This window comes from Salmo trutta, chromosome 17 (genome assembly GCF_901001165.1).
Source record: "Salmo trutta chromosome 17, fSalTru1.1, whole genome shotgun sequence".
NCBI classification, from domain to species: domain Eukaryota; kingdom Metazoa; phylum Chordata; class Actinopteri; order Salmoniformes; family Salmonidae; genus Salmo; species Salmo trutta.
Window position 1 is genome coordinate 18,579,681 of NC_042973.1, and position 19,851 is coordinate 18,599,531.

A 19,851-nucleotide genomic window follows, 5' to 3' on the forward strand; every position below is an offset into this window, starting at 1 on the left:
ACTACCAGCCAAGCAAGACATGTTGGTCAGCCTCCACTGTCCTATAAAACAACCAGGACTCCATCTCTACTCCCTAATCATATCCAACATCTGATTGGAACCTCACACCTCATTCAAGCACAGTCTCTGTCTCAGCAGAGTCTCTGTTTGTTATAGTTTTATAGTTCTGTTACGCGAGAGAGAGATCCAATCACCTCTGTTCATATTTGTTCTTCCTGTCACACACTCCACTCTGTCCCTCGTATTACTGTGAGAGACAGACACGCATTGTCCTGCTTAAGTCCATATTAATCATAGTCATCACGCTTTCTCTATGAGAATCTCAGCTGATTTAAATGCCTAAGGAGCACCCACCCACCCACCCATAGTCAATCCATTGTCTGTAATGTCTGGAATAGTAGACGGATAGAAAAAAAGCAGGTATTAGACTGACATGTTAAAGACGTCAGAGCTTGAGTGCTGTGAAAGGCCTGTGGCTCCCTATCCATCAGAGCATAGCCACTGTCATCACAGCCAGGGACAAAGGTCAGGATGATAACCTCTTCATTAATTAAGCATGCCTTAAGGGAGATGAATTGTACTGATATGGAGCCTCTCTCTCTTTTCTTTCTCTTCCCCATCTGTGTCATTGACAAGGTGGATAAAGGGCTGAGGATGAAAGACAAGGGAAGAACTGGAGGAGCGAGGGAGGGAGAGAGAAAGAGAGCAAAAAGAGAAAGGCGAGAAAGAAAGAGAAAGAGGGGGATGTAAACTCAGAGGAATTGCATAAGGTGATAAAGGAGCTTTAGAGAATCAGTCGGACCCTGCAGTGAAAAATAAAACGTGTCTCATTTTCTAGCGGCAGCAGAGAGGAGGTGTCCCGGTCTTATTCCAGCCGGACCGGGCTGCAGGCTGCAGTAGACCTGTTTAAAACTATTGTGAAACAATGTGAACGACAGCCGATTGCCTCCATGTCCAGAAATACAAAAGTGCTTTATTTCTTCTAACCATCTATAATTTTTCTAGCATCTTCTGTGGGTCCTGTCGCCCTACTGTTAACCTCACACAACCCTCACTGAGACTGGGCTCTGAACCCAGCCACCTCTGCCTTCTCCAACAGCTCTGGTTCCTTGCCCTCCCCCCAGCCCAGGTCTCTCCTGGTAGTCATCCCAACTTTATGGCCCCATGTCCTACTAGCAGTACTTTCTGAAGCTAATTATGGGCCCAGCTCTGTACCCGACGGCTGCACAGAGAGCCCTGTCGTCCCTCTGTTTGATGTGCTGGAGAACGGGGCCAACTGTAATTAAGAGTCCGGATTCCTTGCTCCTCTCTCATTTTTTCTCTCTCTCTATTTCTCCACATGTCCTTCTCTCTCTCTCTGACAGTCTGACAGAACAATTTCTCTTCAGCTGCCCAGAGAAGTAGAGCTCTAAGATAGATGATGAACAGACCCTCAATTTAGAGACACAGATGGAATAGGAGAGTGTGGTGATAGGCATGAGAGGATTCTAATGAAGGATCATTGCCTATTAGCTAGCTGGAAAACCAGACTTAATCTGGCCAGTTCCAAAGGTAACAGCTTTTCTGGGTTGGGTTTCTCCACTACCAACTAGCAATCTCCTCTAGTACTTAAGCAGGAACACAGAATGACTTAGAAAGGCAACACATACAGTAGGATGATATTGTTAGAAGAAACCATTAAAGTAACATTTCCAGTTCAGCTTTAAAAAGGACTGCTGTGGATGCTTGATTTGATTTGATTTGACCTCGGTGGCGTGAGGTTGACTCAGATACAAGCTAACTGTGAGTTGTCTCTGTTTTCCTCTGTGCACCTAGTACACCCAGTCCAAAGTGTCTGTCTTACAATGATGAAACACAACGCTACTCAATCAGTACAAGCACCAGTGTCAAAGCAAAGCATGTCAATCTGTTCAGAATAACTGTTGTAGGTTATTAAGTCAAATGTCTTACAAAGAGCTAACCAAAAACAGCAAAGTCAGGAAATACACTCACACAACAAGTCTCTTAAAAATAAAGGTGTTAAAATGAAGACTCATGGAAAACATGGATATACTGTATGTATCTATCTATTCCTCAACTTCTGATTCCAATGATGTTGTCACTATTTACAGCTTGTACTAAACCTCTTCCTCCACGATTGTTTATGTAAAAAAAAGCTTTATTAGGTGAGCAAAGCCCCGTATCCTGGGTCCTCACTGACTCGATGACAGTAGGTCGTGAAGGGGGAGGGATAAATGAAAGAAAACGAAAGTGGTGAAGGTAAAGAAAAGAGTACAAAGGGATTGTTATTGTCTCAGTGAGGCCTAGCAGTGGGCTGTCAGGCCTCAGAGTTGATTATGATACATGCTGGCTCAGGGAGCCAGGCTGTGGGGTCAGGAAAAGGGCAGGAGAGGGGGTAGACAGGGGGAAGAGAGCAGTAGAGGAGGGAGACTGGGCAGTGAGGTGTGGTTTGGGCAGTGGAGGCTTTTGGTTCAGATGTGGGCATGAGCGTGCCCATGCCCGTGCCTGTGGCCCTGGTCCCCTCCGTGGTGGCCTCCGTGTCCATGGCCGTGCCTGTGGCCCTGGTCTCCTCCGTGGTGGCCTCCCTCACCGTGTCCATGGCTGTGTTTACTGTGCTTTTTACGCTCCCATCGCCCGCTGTGATCATGGTGCCGTCTGTAGCGGTGGGCTCGCCGGGCTAGAGAGAGAAGGGTGTGAAAGGGGGTGAAAGGGGAGGAGTGAGGGGTAAGAGAGAGGCGAGACCGGATGAGAGGGAGTAGAGGGGTGTGTGACAGGTAGAGCGGAAGCAACGGGGAGAGTCAAGGATGAGATAGAGTGAGAGAGGTATATGAGAGGAGGGAGGGGGGGACAAAAAGTCAACACCACAGATATACAGCTCTCAACATCAGCCACTCAGCTCTGAGTGTCTACTCTACTTTACATTGAACAGTGTGGGCGCCGAGCTCTCTACATGTATTAGCATAGGACTGTTCTCCCACTCACGGCCTGAGTAAGCCACTTCCTTCCTATGTTGTGCTGCCAAATTGGATCCGTTGGTCCTGGTTTGGGTTTGCCAACAAAAAGTCTACCTTGCCAGGATAATGATGACTAACAAATGACGATGGCAGGAAAACAACATTGCACTCAAAATGCACGGAATAAAACAAATAACAAGGCTCCATATTTTCACTTTAAACAGCAGCCATCCATTACATCAGTACGAGCCAAATAAATATCACCGTTTGAAAGGTGAAAGGAGAATAAGGTTTCTAATGACTTCATAAAATATATCATCCTACAATATGAAAGATCCTGCTGTCATAAAGAAAGATGGATGTTGCCGTTGTTCTGCAGAGGGACTTTTATTACTCTATGGGAGGATGGTACAATAAAATGTTTCTTATTGGTGTTTCTGGCATTCCTCCAAACCCCTGGCTGTCAATCTCACAGAAAAAGAGCTATAACTTACTTTCATCTACATTAAAAGGACAATACCATCATCACACAACCTCTATCTGATGAAAAGCTGTTCAAAATAGAGTACATGCTACAACTTCTATGGAGAGTCTTGTATTCCTACGGAATCTGATCTAATTGTCGTGTCTTTTCCTCTCCTGTTGTTTGAGCATTAACCCCATAGACATAAAATGTAACCCTTTAATGGTCTTGGTCACTCACACTTTGTGCAGATGATCTTGGGCCGGTCCCACTTGCCGTTGGCACGACACTTGGCCGTGGGGACGTGACGTTGGAGGAACCCGTCGGCACACTGGTAACGCACCAATGAATGAATGTCATAGCGGGACCGCTTACGGCCAATCAGAAAGGCGTTCTCCACGTTGGGTGGCTTGCCACACAGCACTACCAATGGAGAGAGAGAGAGAGGGAGAGATAGAAGCACAGCAATGGATGAGTGGGACATGAGGTCATAATATGATGTCTATTACCAGCATTCACAGTAGTGTACATCCACACAGTCATTCTTTGCCTGGGTGCATGTCCCTTTTATGCCCTTGTCCCCCATGAGACCTCACACTGACTCACTGACCTTTCAGCTCTGGCTAAAAGTTCCCCATAGTACCAGATCTAGGATCAGTTTACCCTCCACCAAATCTAGCATTTACTATTCAGGAGGAAAACACAAAATTGACCTTAGATCAGTGTGTAGGGGCAACTTCATTATGCACAAATTATCTTAGAGGGGACAGGGGCCTTAGGGGCCACAGTGTGTGACAGGTGTTAGGAATGCACCCACGCTTGCTTCTCATTGGCCGGATTAGAAGGGAGACGAATGAGAGACGAAGGATGAGGAGGGTTGACTGGGGGTGAAGGTGCAGTTCCTCTGTCATTCCCTAGATGGCAGCCCTGCAGTTGAAACCTAAAGCCCTCAGTACATGAACTAACCCCCAGACAGTTACAATTCAACAACCCATCTGCTGACTACAGTAAATCCTTCATTCTCTTCCTTGAAATAATCGCTGATCGCTCATTTGAAACATGGTTGAACGTGGTGAAAATGAGAGGTCCGTATGATATTCCTAATACATTAATGTGGAACTATCAGATCAGTAATAACTCCAAGGAGTAGAGGAAAGGAGGGAAGAAGGGGAGGAAATATGTATTTTCCAGGTATCCCAGCATTGTGACTGCAGTACTGCCCCAGTAGGAGGTCTGGTCTGGTCTGTGACTGCAGTATGGCCAGAGGGGGAGGTCTGGTCTGTGACTGCAGTATGGCCAGAGGGGGAGGTCTGGTCTGTGACTGCAGTACAGCCCCAGTGGGAGGTCTGGTCTGTGACTGCAGTACGGCCATAGTGGGAGGTCTGGTCTGTGACTGCAGTACAGCCCCAGTGGGAGGTCTGGTCTGTGACTGCAGTACGTCCCCGGTGGGAGGTCTGGTCTGTGACTGCAGTACAGCCCCAGTGGGAGGTCTGGTCTGTGACTGCAGTACGTCCCCGGTGGGAGGTCTGGTCTGTGACTGCAGCACGTCCCCGGTGGGAGGTCTGGTCTGTGACTGCAGTACGGCCCCAGTGGGAGGTCTGGTCTGTGACTGCAGTACGGCCCCAGTGGGAGGTCTGGTCTGTGACTGCAGTACGTCCCCGGTGGGAGGTCTGGTCTGTGACTGCAGTACGGCCATAGTGGGAGGTCTGGTCTGTGACTGCAGTACGGCCATAGTGGGAGGTCTGGTCTGTGACTGCAGTACGTCACCATGGGAGGTCTGGTCTGGTCTGTGACTGCAGTACAGCCCCAGTGGGAGGTCTGGTCTGTGACTGCAGTACCGGCCCAGTGGGAGGTCTGGTCTGTGACTGCAGTACAGCCATAGTGGGAGGTCTGGTCTGTGACTGCAGTACCGGCCCAGTGGGAGGTCTGGTCTGTGACTGCAGTACGGCCATAGTGGGAGGTCTGGTCTGTGACTGCAGTACAGCCCCAGTGGGAGGTCTGGTCTGTGACTGCAGTACCGGCCCAGTTTGAGGTCTGGTCTGTGACTGCAGTACCGGCCCAGTGGGAGGTCTGGTCTGTGACTGCAGTACCGGCCCAGTGGGAGGTCTGGTCTGTAACTGCAGTACCGGCCCAGTGGGAGGTCTGGTCTGTGACTGCAGTACCGGCCCAGTGGGAGGACTGGTCTGTAACTGCAGTACCGGCCCAGTGGGAGGTCTGGTCTGTGACTGCAGTACCGGCCCAGTGGGAGGTCTGGTCTGTGACTGCAGTACCGGCCCAGTGGGAGGTCTGGTCTGTGACTGCAGTACAGGCCCAGGGGGAGGTCTGGTCTGTAACTGCAGTACCGGCCCAGTGGGAGGTCTGGTCTGTGACTGGAGTACAGGCCCAGTGGGAGGACTGGTCTGTGACTGCAGTACCGGCCCAGGGGGAGGTCTGGCCTTCTAAAAGCAGTAACATCGACAAATGTCAGTCTGGAAAGTTCCCACTGTAGGACAGACCTCGCCTAAAAAAGGATTGATACAAGTTGGGTAAGATAACTGGTGTTTTACTAAGACAAATTATCTTTGTGCACTAGCAGATCATTTTGCTTACTTTCACCAAAATAAAGGCTTGAAACAAGTCAGAATATCTTCAAACAAGACAGATTATCTGTCAAAAGGTGAGTGTAGCTGGTGCATGAAGTCAGGCGCAGGAGAGCAGAATGAGTGAGCAACGTACTTTACTCAAAAAAACAAAGGCACAAGGCAAACAAATACACTTGACCAATAACCAACGGTAAACATTATGCACGGTGAACACAGCACCCGTGGAAAAACCAGCCATCATGAACCGAACTGAACATAGAAATAATCACGCACAACAAACATGGGGGAAACAGAGGGTTAAATACATGAACATGGAATTGGATAATGAAAACCAGGTGTGTAGAAACTAAAGACAAAACCAATGGAAAATGAAAGATGGATCAGCGATGGCTAGAAGACCGGTGACGTCGACCGCCGAACGCCGCCCGAACAAGGAGAGGGACCGACCTCGGTGGAAGTTGTGACATTATCTTGATTAATTTTCTGTGGAAGCAAAATCAACTCAAAACAAAGAAATGCATTTTCTGGGTGAGGAAGATCAACTCAAAACAAGTAATTTTAACTTCATTATTGCAATACAATACAGGGGCCACAATACAGTGGTGTGATTTACAGCTAAGGTGCAAAAAGCACATACTATTCACAACCATAGTGCCGTGAATTCTACTTAATTATCTGTAGGCTATGACAATACAATAATTTATAATATTTATCAGGCACTTTTCTCCAAAGCAACTTACAGTCATGTTTGTATACATTTTACATATGGGTGGTCCCGGGAATCAAACCCACTATCCTGACATTGCAAGTGCCGTGCTCTACTAACTGAGCTACCCTAATCACATAGCCATGATATTACTTAGCCATATAATTAGACACCTTAATAATGGCTAGCCATATCAGATTACCCCACTTTTAATAGTGCTAAAAATCAGTAAATTGTGTTAACAGCGTTTGTTTAGACTGCCAGTACAGTGATTGCTGCTATGGCTCACACCTTAAATTCAGCCAACCAGAAAACCCCAGTTTATTACTCACTGTGTTCAGTGTGCAGTAGCAGAGACTAGGAGGGACATTACTAACACGAGTGCCCGGTGTCAACAGATGAATAGACACAGGACCAGACATGGCGCTCCATAACACAACCCAGATATGCACTTACTGACTGGGTCTAGGTTGGGGATGGCTGGCAGGCTAGCAGGAGTGTGTGTCAGGCTGGTGCAGTGTTCTTTTGAAAGCTGAAGACAGTTAGAGCCTGGATTCATCCAGCACTTTCCGAGCCCTGTGGGCTGAAGCTACTCCTAGAGGCTATCATGTCTCAGCAGATTAGATTGGGGGGAGGTGGGTATGTTTACACAAACAACACGCAAGCATATTTTCAACACACACATGCACGCACACACACACACACTCTCTCTCTCTCTCACTCACAAACACCCACACACGCACACGCACGCTTCATTCCCAGCCAATGCCGTGCCTTGCAGCTGTCATGGCAGGCAGCTGAGTTAAGGTGAACTGTGAGTAAAGTCTAATGAAATCAAATGTTATTTCTCACATGCTTCGTAAACAACAGGTGTAGACTAACAGTGAAATGCTTACTTACGGGCCCTTCCCAACAATGTAGAGAGAAAAAAGAGAAATAATATAAAAATAATAACACGAGGAATAAATTCACAATTAGTAACGATAACTTGGCAATATACATGGGGCACCAGTACTGAGTCGAAGTGCAGGGGTATGAGGTAATTGAGGTAGATATGTACATATAGGTAGGAGTAAAGTGACTAGGCAACAGGAAAGATACTGTAATAAACAGTAGCAGCAGTGCATGTAATGAGTCAAAAGACTTAGTGCAGGGATGGGCAACTTTGATGTGGGGGTGGGGCCCACAAAAAAATTCTCATGAGAGGCTCGTTTTAAAGCAGGTTTGCTGCAATTCTACACATTTTGTCATGGGGTGGAGATAAGATTTGGCAATATTATAAATAATTTCAGACTATTATACACATTTTGCCATGGGGTGGAGATAAGATTTGGCAATATTATAAATAATTTCAGACTATTATACACATTTTGCCATGGGGTGGAGATAAGATTTGGCAATATTATAAATAATTTCAGGCTATTAAACACATTTTGCCATAGGGTTGTCACAGAACAAGTCGTACTTGTCGTTGAATATGTCGTATGGGAGATAGAAGGACCAAGGCGCAGCGGACCAAGGCGCAGCGGGATTGTGGACACTCATGTTTATTACTGCTAAAAACATGTAAGGTATCCACTTGAGAAAAAACAAAACAACAAACAATACTCACAACAGCAACAGTGTGGCAGGCTCAAACAAACGCAGTGCACACAACAATTCCCCACAACCCCCAAAACAAACACACACACCTATATAGGACTTCCAATCAAAGGCAACTATACACACCTGCCTTCAATTGGAAGTCCCAATCATCCACCCAACATATACAAACACAAACCTGCCACGTCCTGACCCCAAAACTAAAACACTAGCTCCATCTGCTGGTCAGGACGTGACAGTACCCCCCCCTCAAGGTGCAGTCCCCGGAATGCACCTAAAAAGAAAAACACATGAAAATCCCCAATACCCCAACAAAAAACAACAAACAATAACCCCTAAACCATAAGGGAGGGAAGGGAGGGTGGCTGCCGTCACCGACGGCACTGTGCTACACCCTCCCTCCCCAACCCACCTATCCTGGAGGTGGCTCCGGTTCTGGCCGTTCCAGGCAGCCGGGCCACTCTGGCAGTTCGGGGCAGTCTGGCAACTCGGGGCAGTCTGGGCAGTCTGGCAACTCGGGACAGTCTGGGCAGTCTGGCCACTCGGGACAGTCTGGGCAGTCTGGCCACTCCGGCAGTTCAGGGCAGTCTGGCCACTCCGGCAGTTCAGGGCAGTCTGGCCACTCCGGCAGTTCAGGGCAGTCTGGCCACTCCGGCAGTTCAGGCCAGTCTGGCCACTCCGGCAGTTCAGGCCAGTCTGGCCACTCCGGCAGTTCAGGCCAGTCTGGCCACTCCGGCAGTTCAGGGCAGTCTGGCCACTCCGGCAGTTCAGCGCAGTCTGGCCACTCCGGCAGTTCAGCGCAGTCTGGCCACTCCGGCAGTTCAGCGCAGTCTGGCCACTCCGGCAGTTCAGCGCAGTCTGGCCACTCCGGCAGTTCAGCGCAGTCTGACCTCTCTGGCGACTGTTGACTGGCGGGCAGCTCTGACGACTGTTGACTGGCGGGCAGCTCTGGTGACTGTTGACTGGCGGGCAGCTCTGGCGACTGTTGACTGGCGGGCAGCTCCTGCCCCGTCACACAGCCCTTGTGCCCCCCCCTAAAAAATTATTGGGGGTGCCTCTCGGTCTCCCAGTCCTTGCCAGCCTTCTTCCGCTGCTTGGTCCTGTGTTGGTGGGGAATTCTGTCACAGAACAAGTCGTACTTGTCGTTGAATATGTCGTATGGGAGATAGAAGGACCAAGGCGCAGCGGGATTGTGGACACTCATGTTTATTACTGCTAAAAACATGTAAGGTATCCACTTGAGAAAAAACAAAACAACAAACAATACTCACAACAGCAACAGTGTAGCAGGCTCAAACAAACGCAGTGCACACAACAATTCCCCACAACCCCCAAAACAAACACACACACCTATATAGGACTTCCAATCAAAGGCAACTATACACACCTGCCTTCAATTGGAAGTCCCAATCATCCACCCAACATATACAAACACAAACCTGCCACGTCCTGACCCCAAAACTAAAACACTAGCTCCATCTGCTGGTCAGGACGTGACAAGGGTGGAGGCAAATCTTAGCAATTTTTAATATGATAACTGATAATCAATGGGCCCCACCCGGTCGGTAACTCAACCATGCTGACTACGAGTTTAGATAGCTGGCCGCTAGACTCATTTAACAATCAATTTGTTTTTGTTGACATGGGCTAATTAAGTGACTGCTGATGCACTACAAAATGTCAAAATTGCACCTTGTGTATTCTATTATTCTAACTCTCAACAGTAAGTTGAGACCCTGACTGAGTTAAAAGATTTGGCATGGGCCCTCAGAGCCTCAAAAAGTTCTACAGTGGCACCATTGAGAGCATCTCGACTGGCTGCATCCCCGCTTAGTATGGCAACTGCTCGTCCGACCACAAGGGTTTACAGAGGGAGGGTATACGGCCCAGGATATCACCGTGGCCACGCTTTTGTAGAAGTTACCATTTTGTCCGCGGTGAAGTACTGGTCCGTACACACTATCCTCATGAATAGGTCCATGGGGGTGTCAGGCTGAGCTGCTTCTCTGTCCCCAGAGGAAAGGTACAGGAGAGAAGGTCTAGTTGGTAACAGGCATGTAGAGACAGAGACAGTGGCAGGTGTTCCAGGTGTAGTTGGTAACAGGCATGTAGAGGCAGAGACAGTGACAGGTGTCCAGGTGTAGTTGGTAACAGGCATGTTGAGACAGAGACAGTGACAGGTGTCCAGGTGTAGTTGGTAACAGGCATGTAGAGGCAGAGACAGTGGCAGGTGTTCCAGGTGTAGTTGGTAACAGGCATGTAGAGACAGAGACAGTGACAGGTGTCCAGGTGTAGTTGGTAACAGGCATGTAGAGGCAGAGACAGTGGCAGGTGTTCCAGGTGTAGTTGGTAACAGGCATGTAGAGACAGAGACAGTGGCAGGTGTCCAGGTGTAGTTGGTAACAGGCATGTAGAGGCAGAGACAGTGGCAGGTGTTCCAGGTGTAGTTAGTAACAGGCATGTTGAGACAGAGACAGTGGCAGGTACTCCAGGTGTAGTTGGTAACAGGCATGTAGAGACAGAGACAGTGACAGGTGTTCCAGGTCTAGTTGGTAACAGGCATGTAGAGACAGAGACAGTGACAGGTGTTCCAGGTGTAGTTGGTAACAGGCATGTAGAGACAGAGACAGTGGCAGGTGTCCAGGTGTAGTTGGTAACAGGCATGTAGAGACTGAGACAGTGGCAGGTGTTCCAGGTGTAGTTGGTAACAGGCATGTAGAGGCAGAGACAGTGGCAGGTGTTCCAGGTATAGTTGGTAAAAGGCATGTATAGACAGAGACAGTGGCAGGTGTTCCAGGTGTAGTTGGTAACAGGCATGTAGAGACAGAGACAGTGGCAGGTGTCCAGGTGTAGTTGGTAACAGGCATGTCGAGGCAGAGACAGTGGCAGGTGTTCCAGGTGTAGTTGGTAACAGGCATGTAGAGACAGAGACAGTGGCAGGTGTCCAGGTGTAGTTGGTAACAGACATGTAGAGACAGAGACAGTGACAGGTGTTCCAGGTGTAGTTGGTAACAGGCATGTTGAGACAGAGACAGTGGCAGGTGTCCAGGTGTAGTTGGTAACAGGCATGTAGAGACAGAGACAGTGGCAGGTGTTCCAGGTGTGATTAGTAACAGGCATGTAGAGACAGAGACAGTGACAGGTGTTCCAGGTGTAGTTGGTAACAGGCATGTAGAGACAGAGACAGTGGCAGGTGTTCCAGGTGTAGTTGGTAACAGGCATGTAGAAACAGAGACAGTGACAGGTGTTCCAGGTAGAGTTGGTAACAGGCATGTAGAAACAGAGACAGTGGCAGGTGTTCCAGGTGTAGTTGGTAACAGGCATGTTGAGACAGAGACAGTGACAAGTGTTCCAGGTGTAGTTGGTAACAGGCATGTAGCGACAGAGACAGTGGCAGGTGTTCCAGGTGTAGTTGGTAACAGGCATGTAGAGACTGAGACAGTGGCAGGTGTTCCAGGTGTAGTTGGTAAAAGGCATGTAGAGACAGAGACAGTGACAGGTGTTCCAGGTGTAGTTGGTAAAAGGCATGTAGAGACAGAGACAGTGGCAGGTGTTCCAGGTGTAGTTGGTAACAGGCATGTAGAGACAGAGACAGTGACAGGTGTTCCAGGTGTAGTTGGTAAAAGGCATGTAGAGACAGAGACAGTGGCAGGTGTTCCAGGTGTAGTTGGTAACAGGCATGTAGAGACAGAGACAGTGACAGGTGTTCCAGGTGTAGTTGGTAACAGGCATGTAGAGACAGAGACAGTGGCAGGTGTTCCAGGTGTAGTTGGTTAACAGGCATGTAGAGGCAGAGACAGTGGCAGGTGTTCCAGGTGTTCCAGGTGTTCCAGGTGTGGTTGGTAACAGGCATGTAGAGGCGGAGACAGTGGCAGGTGTTCCAGGTGTTCCAGGTGTAGTTGGTAACAGGCATGTAGAGGCGGAGACAGTGGCAGGTGTTCCAGGTGTTCCAGGTATAGTTGGTAACAGGCATGTAGAGGCGGAGACAGTGGCAGGTGTTCCAGGACACTTCTGGCCCAACTGCTCCAAAGGACCAGGGTGCTCTGGTTTGGACTTGAGGTGTGTGTGTGTAAGAGAATACTTTGAACTGTATATTAATGAGATTTTTTGTATTTGATAATACTCTCTGTTTGTGTGTGCGTGTGTGCATATTCATGTGTGTGTGTCTGTGACCACGGCCACAGCCCATCCTCCTGATCAGGGTGACTCATGCCAGCCTGCTCTGTGGTCTGCCCCACGGCATTATGGGTAACACTAATTACCCAGATGACGTGCATCTCTGATTGGATACTGCCTCCTTGCTCTCTCTCAAGAGGAACAGGCCTGAGTGTCAGCCACACGCCAGTCATCAGCCAATCACTCACATCATACGACCAGTGATGAGCAGCAGACCCCAGAACAACACCACTAAACAGTAGGAATCAAGACAGAATATGCTCTGCTGTAAAGAAGGAGTGTAGATGGGCTGAAGATTGAATGCTGCCACTGACGGATTGACTGAAAGTCAGCTTTCCAGTTGGAGACATTAAGACCTGTGACAGTGTGACATCAGCTATGGGTTAAACCTCTGTATAATGAGAGAAATAACATGCTGTAAATACTACATGTAACATAAAGAGTAAATACCTTCACATCCACAGTGGAAAGTTGATCTGACTTTAGGGCAGTGGTCCCCAAACTTTTGTGTGGCATGAGTGACATATCTTATGTTTTCTAACTAATTGGTGACCATTCAGATGAAGTAAATACTGTTTCTAGTCCGAGGCCAGTTTTAAATCAGTAGCCAAAATGATCTAGCAGTGACCCACCAGTGAGTCCAGAGTCTCCTGATCTTCCATTTCCTTAAATACAGTTCTGGATTCTGGCCAGCCGTCTCAACCTACCTATAAACCCCTACTTGGCTGGCTATTAATACCCTGTCTCTCTGTCTGCCCCAAATGCAAATCAGGGACCATCAGCTCAAATAAGCATTGGCTTCTCTGGCGTCTCACACTCCTCACAGCACCATGACAGCGCAGATCCACAGAGGCCTGATCATGTGACACAGGAACTTTACCAGACAACCCCAAAACTTTGTGTGAAAGTCTTCCAACAATGCTTCACACAAAGGAGGATCATTTTGTTGTGGATTAAATGTTCGGAGAATTCTCAGCCCCTGGGTTGACAGTAAAAACATTCAGTAGTAGTGGTTTAAAGGAGCTGTCTGAAGTGGGAAGCCCAGCTACAGGCGAGCTGACTGGGCTTGGAGGTGAGCTGACTGGGCTTGGAGGTGAGCTGACTGGGCTTGGAGGTGAGTTGACTGGGCTTGGAGGTGAGCTGACTGGGCTTGGAGGTGAGCTGACTGGGTTTGGAGGTGAGCTGACTGGGTTTGGAGGTGAGCTGACTGGGCTTGGAGGTGAGCTGACTGGGCTTGGAGGCGAGCTGACTGGGTTTGGAGGTGAGCTGACTGGGCTTGGAGGTGAGCTGACTGGGTTTGGAGGTGAGCTGACTGGGCTTGGAGGTGAGCTGACTGGGTTTGGAGGTGAGCTGACTGGGCTTGGAGGTGAGCTGACTGGGCTTGGAGATAAGCTGACTGGGCTTGGAGGTGAGCTGACTGGGCTTGGAGGTGAGCTGACTGGGCTTGGAGGTGAGCTGACTGGGCTTGGAGGTGAGCAGACTGGGCTTGGAGGTGAGTTGACTGGGCTTGGAGGTGAGCTGACTGGGTTTGGAGGTGAGCTGACTGGGCTTGGAGGTGAGCTGACTGGGTTTGGAGGTGAGCTGACTGGGTTTGGAGGTGAGCTGACTGGGCTTGGAGGTGAGCTGACTGGGCTTGGAGGTGAGTTGACTGGGCTTGGAGGTGAGCTGACTGGGCTTGGAGGTGAGCTGACTGGGCTTGGAGGTGAGCTGACTGGGCTTGGAGGTGAGCTGACTGGGTTTGGAGGTGAGCTGACTGGGCTTGGAGGTGAGCTGACTGGGTTTGGAGGTGAGCTGACTGGGCTTGGAGGTGAGCTGACTGGGCTTGGAGGTGAGCTGACTGGGCTTGGAGGTGAGCTGACTGGGCTTGGAGGTGAGCTGACTGGGTTTGGAGGTGAGCTGACTGGGCTTGGAGGTGAGTTGACTGGGCTTGGAGGTGAGCTGACTGGGCTTGGAGGTGAGCTGACTGGGCTTGGAGGTGAGCAGACTGGGCTTGGAGGTGAGTTGACTGGGCTTGGAGGTGAGCTGACTGGGTTTGGAGGTGAGCTGACTGGGCTTGGAGGTGAGCTGACTGGGTTTGGAGGTGAGCTGACTGGGTTTGGAGGTGAGCTGACTGGGCTTGGAGGTGAGCTGACTGGGCTTGGAGGTGAGTTGACTGGGCTTGGAGGTGAGCTGACTGGGCTTGGAGGTGAGCTGACTGGGCTTGGAGGTGAGCTGACTGGGCTTGGAGGTGAGCTGACTGGGTTTGGAGGTGAGCTGACTGGGCTTGGAGGTGAGCTGACTGGGTTTGGAGGTGAGCTGACTGGGCTTGGAGGTGAGTTGACTGGGCTTGGAGGTGAGCTGACTGGGCTTGGAGGTGAGCTGACTGGGCTTGGAGGTGAGCTGACTGGGCTTGGAGGTGAGCTAACTGGGCTTGGAGGTGAGCTGACTGGGTTTGGAGGTGAGCTGACTGGGCTTGGAGGTGAGCTGACTGGGCTTGGAGGTGGGTGAGCCGACTGGGCTTGGAGGTGAGCTGTGTTGTGCCAACCTATTGTCCAGACTGACTGATTGAAGAGGCTGAAATGGTATCGCTAACATTGAGGACACTTTAAAGTATTCTTTAATGTATTTAAAGCACAGCAGAAACATGATATCACCTCCTCTTCAACTCTCAGTCCCTCTCGCCCCCTCTCTTTCTTCATCCCCTCTTGATTCTCAGTCTCTCTCCCCTTCTCTCCCCCTTCCCTCCCTTCCTCTTTCTCTGTCTCACCTGTTCCCTTCTTGCAGACATAGGGCAGGTTGTAATTGCAGGGCACATCGTTCCACTTGCCGTTCTCATGGGCGATCATCACCACACAGTCCTCTCCTCCCGCAAAGAAGTTATCTGGCTGGTTCTCCCGCCAGTTCTCATATTGCTGTATCACAGTCACAGACACAGTCACAAACACAGGTACAGTCACAGACACAGATACAGTCACAGACACAGATATAGATACAGTCACATGGCCCAGTCACAGACACAGTCACAGACACAGTCACAGTCACACAACACAGACAGAACAAAAAGGAAAGTGGTAGATAGCATCATTATCCATGCAGTATAAAACAGACTGTTTCATTGTCCTCTTTTATTGATGACACTTATGGTCTTTCTCCAGAGGTATAGACCGACAGCTCTGAAATAACACCAGGTATAGTAATGACAGCTCTGAAATAACACCAGGTACATAGGAGCTGCCTCTAGGGAGATAGAAGTGGTAAGTAGTGCAGGAGGAAAGTGATTCAGCGAGCGAGGGTGTACATGTACACATGTAATGACACGTTCACTCTATCAATTTCCCCCCTGACCTTTAGCTGAATCCACCTCCTCGCTACGACACATGAGGATAAAAGAGTAATCCTCTCTCTCTCTCACCAGGTCCATGTTGTCAGTCCACTGAAAATCCTCCTCTACTGTTCTGTCGTTCAGGCCGATCCAGGTGTTGTCATGGCTCAGATCTGAACAGGGAAAAACACACCCACACACCACCTGTCATTCAAAAAGACAACCAGCAGTATTTACTGCAGAATAGTTCTGCTTATTCTCCTATTCTACATGCATTCTGTCTCCAAGGCACCACCAGCCATTCCCTCAGGGAGGTTCAGCTCTGATCTGATCACAATTTCATCCCTCCATAGCAGAAGGCAGAAGCAGCCAGATCTTTGTGGACAGTGCAGCATTGATGAGATCTGAGTGTAATGGAATTTCAATCATGGTGTTCCTGATTAACATCATTATGGTGCCCATTAATCTTCCTAATGGCTGTGCTCCCTTTATTACCGAGGTGGAGACGTCCATTTTCGAGGCAATTAAACACACTTTTTGGTAAATGTGTCTGTGGAGGAGAGGATGAGGGAGGACGAGTGAGAAAAAGGATAGCTCTGTCCGTTCTGGGACTGGGAGGGGCTCCCATGCTCCTATCATCCATTTCTCTCTTTTTCCATCACTCTCTCCCTCCATCCCTCTCTTCCTCTGTCTCTCCCTCCATCACTCTCTCTCTCTCCATCCCTCTCTTCCTCTGTCTCTTCCTCCATCACTCTCTCCCTCCATCCCTCTATTCCTCTGTCTCTCCCTCCATCACTCTCTCCCTCCATCCCTCTCTTCCTCTGTCTCTTCCTCCATCACTCTCTCCCTCCATCCCTCTATTCCTCTGTCTCTTCCTCCATCACTCTCTCCCTCCATCCCTCTCTTCCTCTGTCTCTTCCTCCATCACTCTCTCCCTCCATCACTCTCTTCCTCTGTCTCTTCCTCCATCACTCTCTCCCTCATCCCTCTCTTCCTCTGTCTCTTCCTCCATCACTCTCTTCCTCTGTCTCTTCCTCCATCACTCTCCCTCCATCACTCTCTCCCTCCATCCCTCTATTCCTCTGTCTCTCCCTCATCCCTCTCTCCCTCATCCCTCTATCTCTCCTTCATCCCTCTCTCCCTCATCCCTCTATTCCTCTGTCTCTCCCTCCATCCCTCTCTCCCTCATCCCTCTTTTCCTCTGTCTTTCCCTCCATCACTCTCTCCCTCCATCCCTCTATTCCTCTGTCTCTTCCTCCATCACTCTCTCCCTCCATCACTCTCACCCTCCACCCCTCTATTCCTCTGTCTCTCCCTCCATCACTCTCTCCCTCCAGCCCTCTCTTCCTATGTCTCTTCCTCCATCACTCTCTCTCTCCATCCCTCTATTCCTCTGTCTCTCCCTCCATCACTCTCTCCCTCCATCCCTCTATTCCTCTGTCTCTCCCTCCATCACTCTCTCCCTCCATCCCTCTATTACTCTGTCTCTCCCTCTATCCCTCTCTCCCTCCATCCCTCTGCCTCTCCCTCCATCACTCTCTCCCTCCATCCCTCTATTCCTCTGTCTCTCCCTCTATCCCTCTCTCCCTCCATCCCTCTATTCCTCTGCCTCTCCCTCCATCACTCTCTCCCTCCATCCCTCTATTCCTCTCTCTCCCTTCATCACTCTCTCCCTCCATCCCTCTCTTCCTCTGTCTCTTCCTCCATCACTCTCTCCCTCCATCCCTCTCTTCCTCTGTCTCTTCCTCCATCACTCTCTCCCTCCATCCCTCTCTTCCTCTGTCTCTTCCTCCATCACTCTCTCCCTCCATCCCTCTCTTCCTCTGTCTCTTCCTCCATCACTCTCTCCCTCCATCCCTCTCTTCCTCTGTCTCTTCCTCATCACTCTCTCCCTCCATCCCTCTCTTCCTCTGTCTCTTCCTCATCACTCTCTCCCTCCATCCCTCTCTTCCTCTGTCTCTCCCTCCATCCCTCTAATCCTCTCTCTTCCTCCATCACTCTCTCCCTCATCCCTCTCTCTTCCTCCATCACTCTCTCCCTCATCCCTCTATTCCTCTCTCTTCCTCCATCACTCTCTCCCTCCATCCCTCCATCCCTCTATTCCCCTCTCCTCTTCTAACTCCAACTGGGATGGCTTCTGGATCAGTGCCAAAACATGAGACTACACTTCATTATAAATTCTGTAAGGTCGTAATGATTGAAAGACACCCACCGTTGATGAAGTCCTGCTCGTGGAGTGTGTGTATGCTAGCCAGGTGTCCGCTGTGCTCCCTGCAGTCCTTCTCTGCGTCCTCCCAGGTGTGTCTGCGGCTGAAGTACCTGTAGCAGTGGCCATGGAACTTCCTCCACGTGTGTTCACAGCCCTCCGTGTCTGCACAAAGAGCGAGAGAGTGAGAGTGTCACGTTCTGACCAGTAAAGGGGTTATTTGTTATTGTAGTTTGGTCAGGACGTGGCAGGGGGTGTTTGTTTTATGTGGTTCGGGGTTTGTTAGTATATGTGTTTATGTAGAGGGGTGTTTGGTTAGAGTATTCCGGGGTTTTTGGGTTATGTTCTTTATTTCGTAATTCTATGCTCTGTCTATGTTGTGTATTTCTTTGTTGGCCTAGTATGGCTCTCAATCAGGAAGAGCTGTACATCGTTGTTGCTGATTGAGAGTCATACTTAGGTAGCCTGTTTTCACCTGTCCCTTTGTGGGAAGTTGTTGTTGCATAGCTGTGTGTTTAGCCTGCATCCTGTTCGTTCGATCGTTTTCTTGTTTTGTTTTGTTCAGTGTTAAAATAAAGTCACTATGAGCACTCAACCCGCTGCGCCTTGGTCCACTACGTACGACGGCCATTACAGAGAGAGCAAGAGAGAGATAAAGAGAGAGAGAGACAGAGAGAATGTAAACATGTTTCCCATGCCAATAAAGACCCTTGAACTGAATTGGAATTGAATTGAGAAAGAGAGAAAGACAAAGAGAGAGAGAGAGAGAGAGAGAGGGGTTAGTCTACAGCAGGTATTCCCAAACTGGGGTACGCCAAATAAAAATGTGATTCACATAAACATTTTTTTTTAATAATAATATGATTATTAGCATTTTCTTTCCTTCACATTTTCAAACAGTCCAGTTATATTTTCCAACGGGGCTATACATTTGGGTGAAGTTTTTTTCTTGCCTGAGTAGCCTCGTTTCACTGCCAAAAATAAAATGAAACCATCTAGTGTTCAGCATCTAGTGTTCAGCATCTAGTGTTCAGCATCTAGTGTTCAGCAATAAAAAAACAGTAAAATGACAGTGAAAATAACAGTAGTGAGGCTGTATACAAGTGGCACCAGTACAGAGTCAATGTGTGGGGTCACCGGTTAGTCGGGCTAATTGAGGTAATGTGTACATGAATGTATAGTTGAAGTGACTATGCATAGATGATAAACTGAGAGTAGCAGCAGTGTAAAAGAGGGGTTGGCGGGGGGACACACACAATGAAAATAGTCCACTTGATTACCTGTTTAGGAGTCTTACAGCTTGGGGGTAAAAGCTGTTGAGAAGCCTTTTGGTCCTACACTTGGCGCTTCGGTACCACTTGCCATGCGGTAGTAGAGAGAACAGTCTATGACTGGGGTGGCTGGGGTCTTAGACAATTTTTAGGGCCTTCCTCTGACACTGCCTGGTGTAGAAGTCCTGGATGGTAGGCAGCTTAGCCGCAGTGATGTACTGGGCCGTACGCACTACCCTCTGTAGTGCCTTGCGGTCGGAAGCCGAGCAGTTGCCATACCAGGCAGTGATGCAACCAGTCAGGATGCTCTCGATGTTGCAGCTGTAGAAACTTTTGAGGATCTGAGGACCCATGCCAAATGTTTTCAGTGTCCTGAGGGGGAATAGGTTTTGTTGTGTCCTCTTCACGTCTGTCTTTTGGACCATTCTAGTTTGTTGTTGATGTGGACCAAAGACAGCCCCGTCAATGAGAATGGGGACGTGCTTGGTCCTCCTTTTCCTGTGGTCCACAATCATCTCCTTTGTCTTGATCACGTTGAGGGATAGGTTGTTATTCTGGCACCACAAGGTCAGGTCTCTGACCTCCTCCTT

At 49.2% G+C, this 19,851-nt stretch overlaps 1 protein-coding gene across 1 annotated transcript in view; it reads right to left on the reverse strand.

Moving 5' to 3' along the window:
• Window positions 1-381: 381 nt before the first annotated feature.
• Window positions 382-19,851, reverse strand: part of ncanb (neurocan b) — a 245,912-nt gene continuing 226,442 nt past the window's right edge. Inside the window, exons 12-16 of the mRNA XM_029696021.1 lie at window positions 17,997-18,155; window positions 15,875-15,957; window positions 15,230-15,374; window positions 3,658-3,840; window positions 382-2,677 (exon numbers count right to left, since the gene is read on the reverse strand). Of these exons, the coding sequence (XP_029551881.1) occupies window positions 2,472-2,677; window positions 3,658-3,840; window positions 15,230-15,374; window positions 15,875-15,957; window positions 17,997-18,155 (776 nt within the window). The 3' untranslated portion in view covers window positions 382-2,471. The remainder of the gene's footprint in view (window positions 2,678-3,657; window positions 3,841-15,229; window positions 15,375-15,874; window positions 15,958-17,996; window positions 18,156-19,851) is intronic.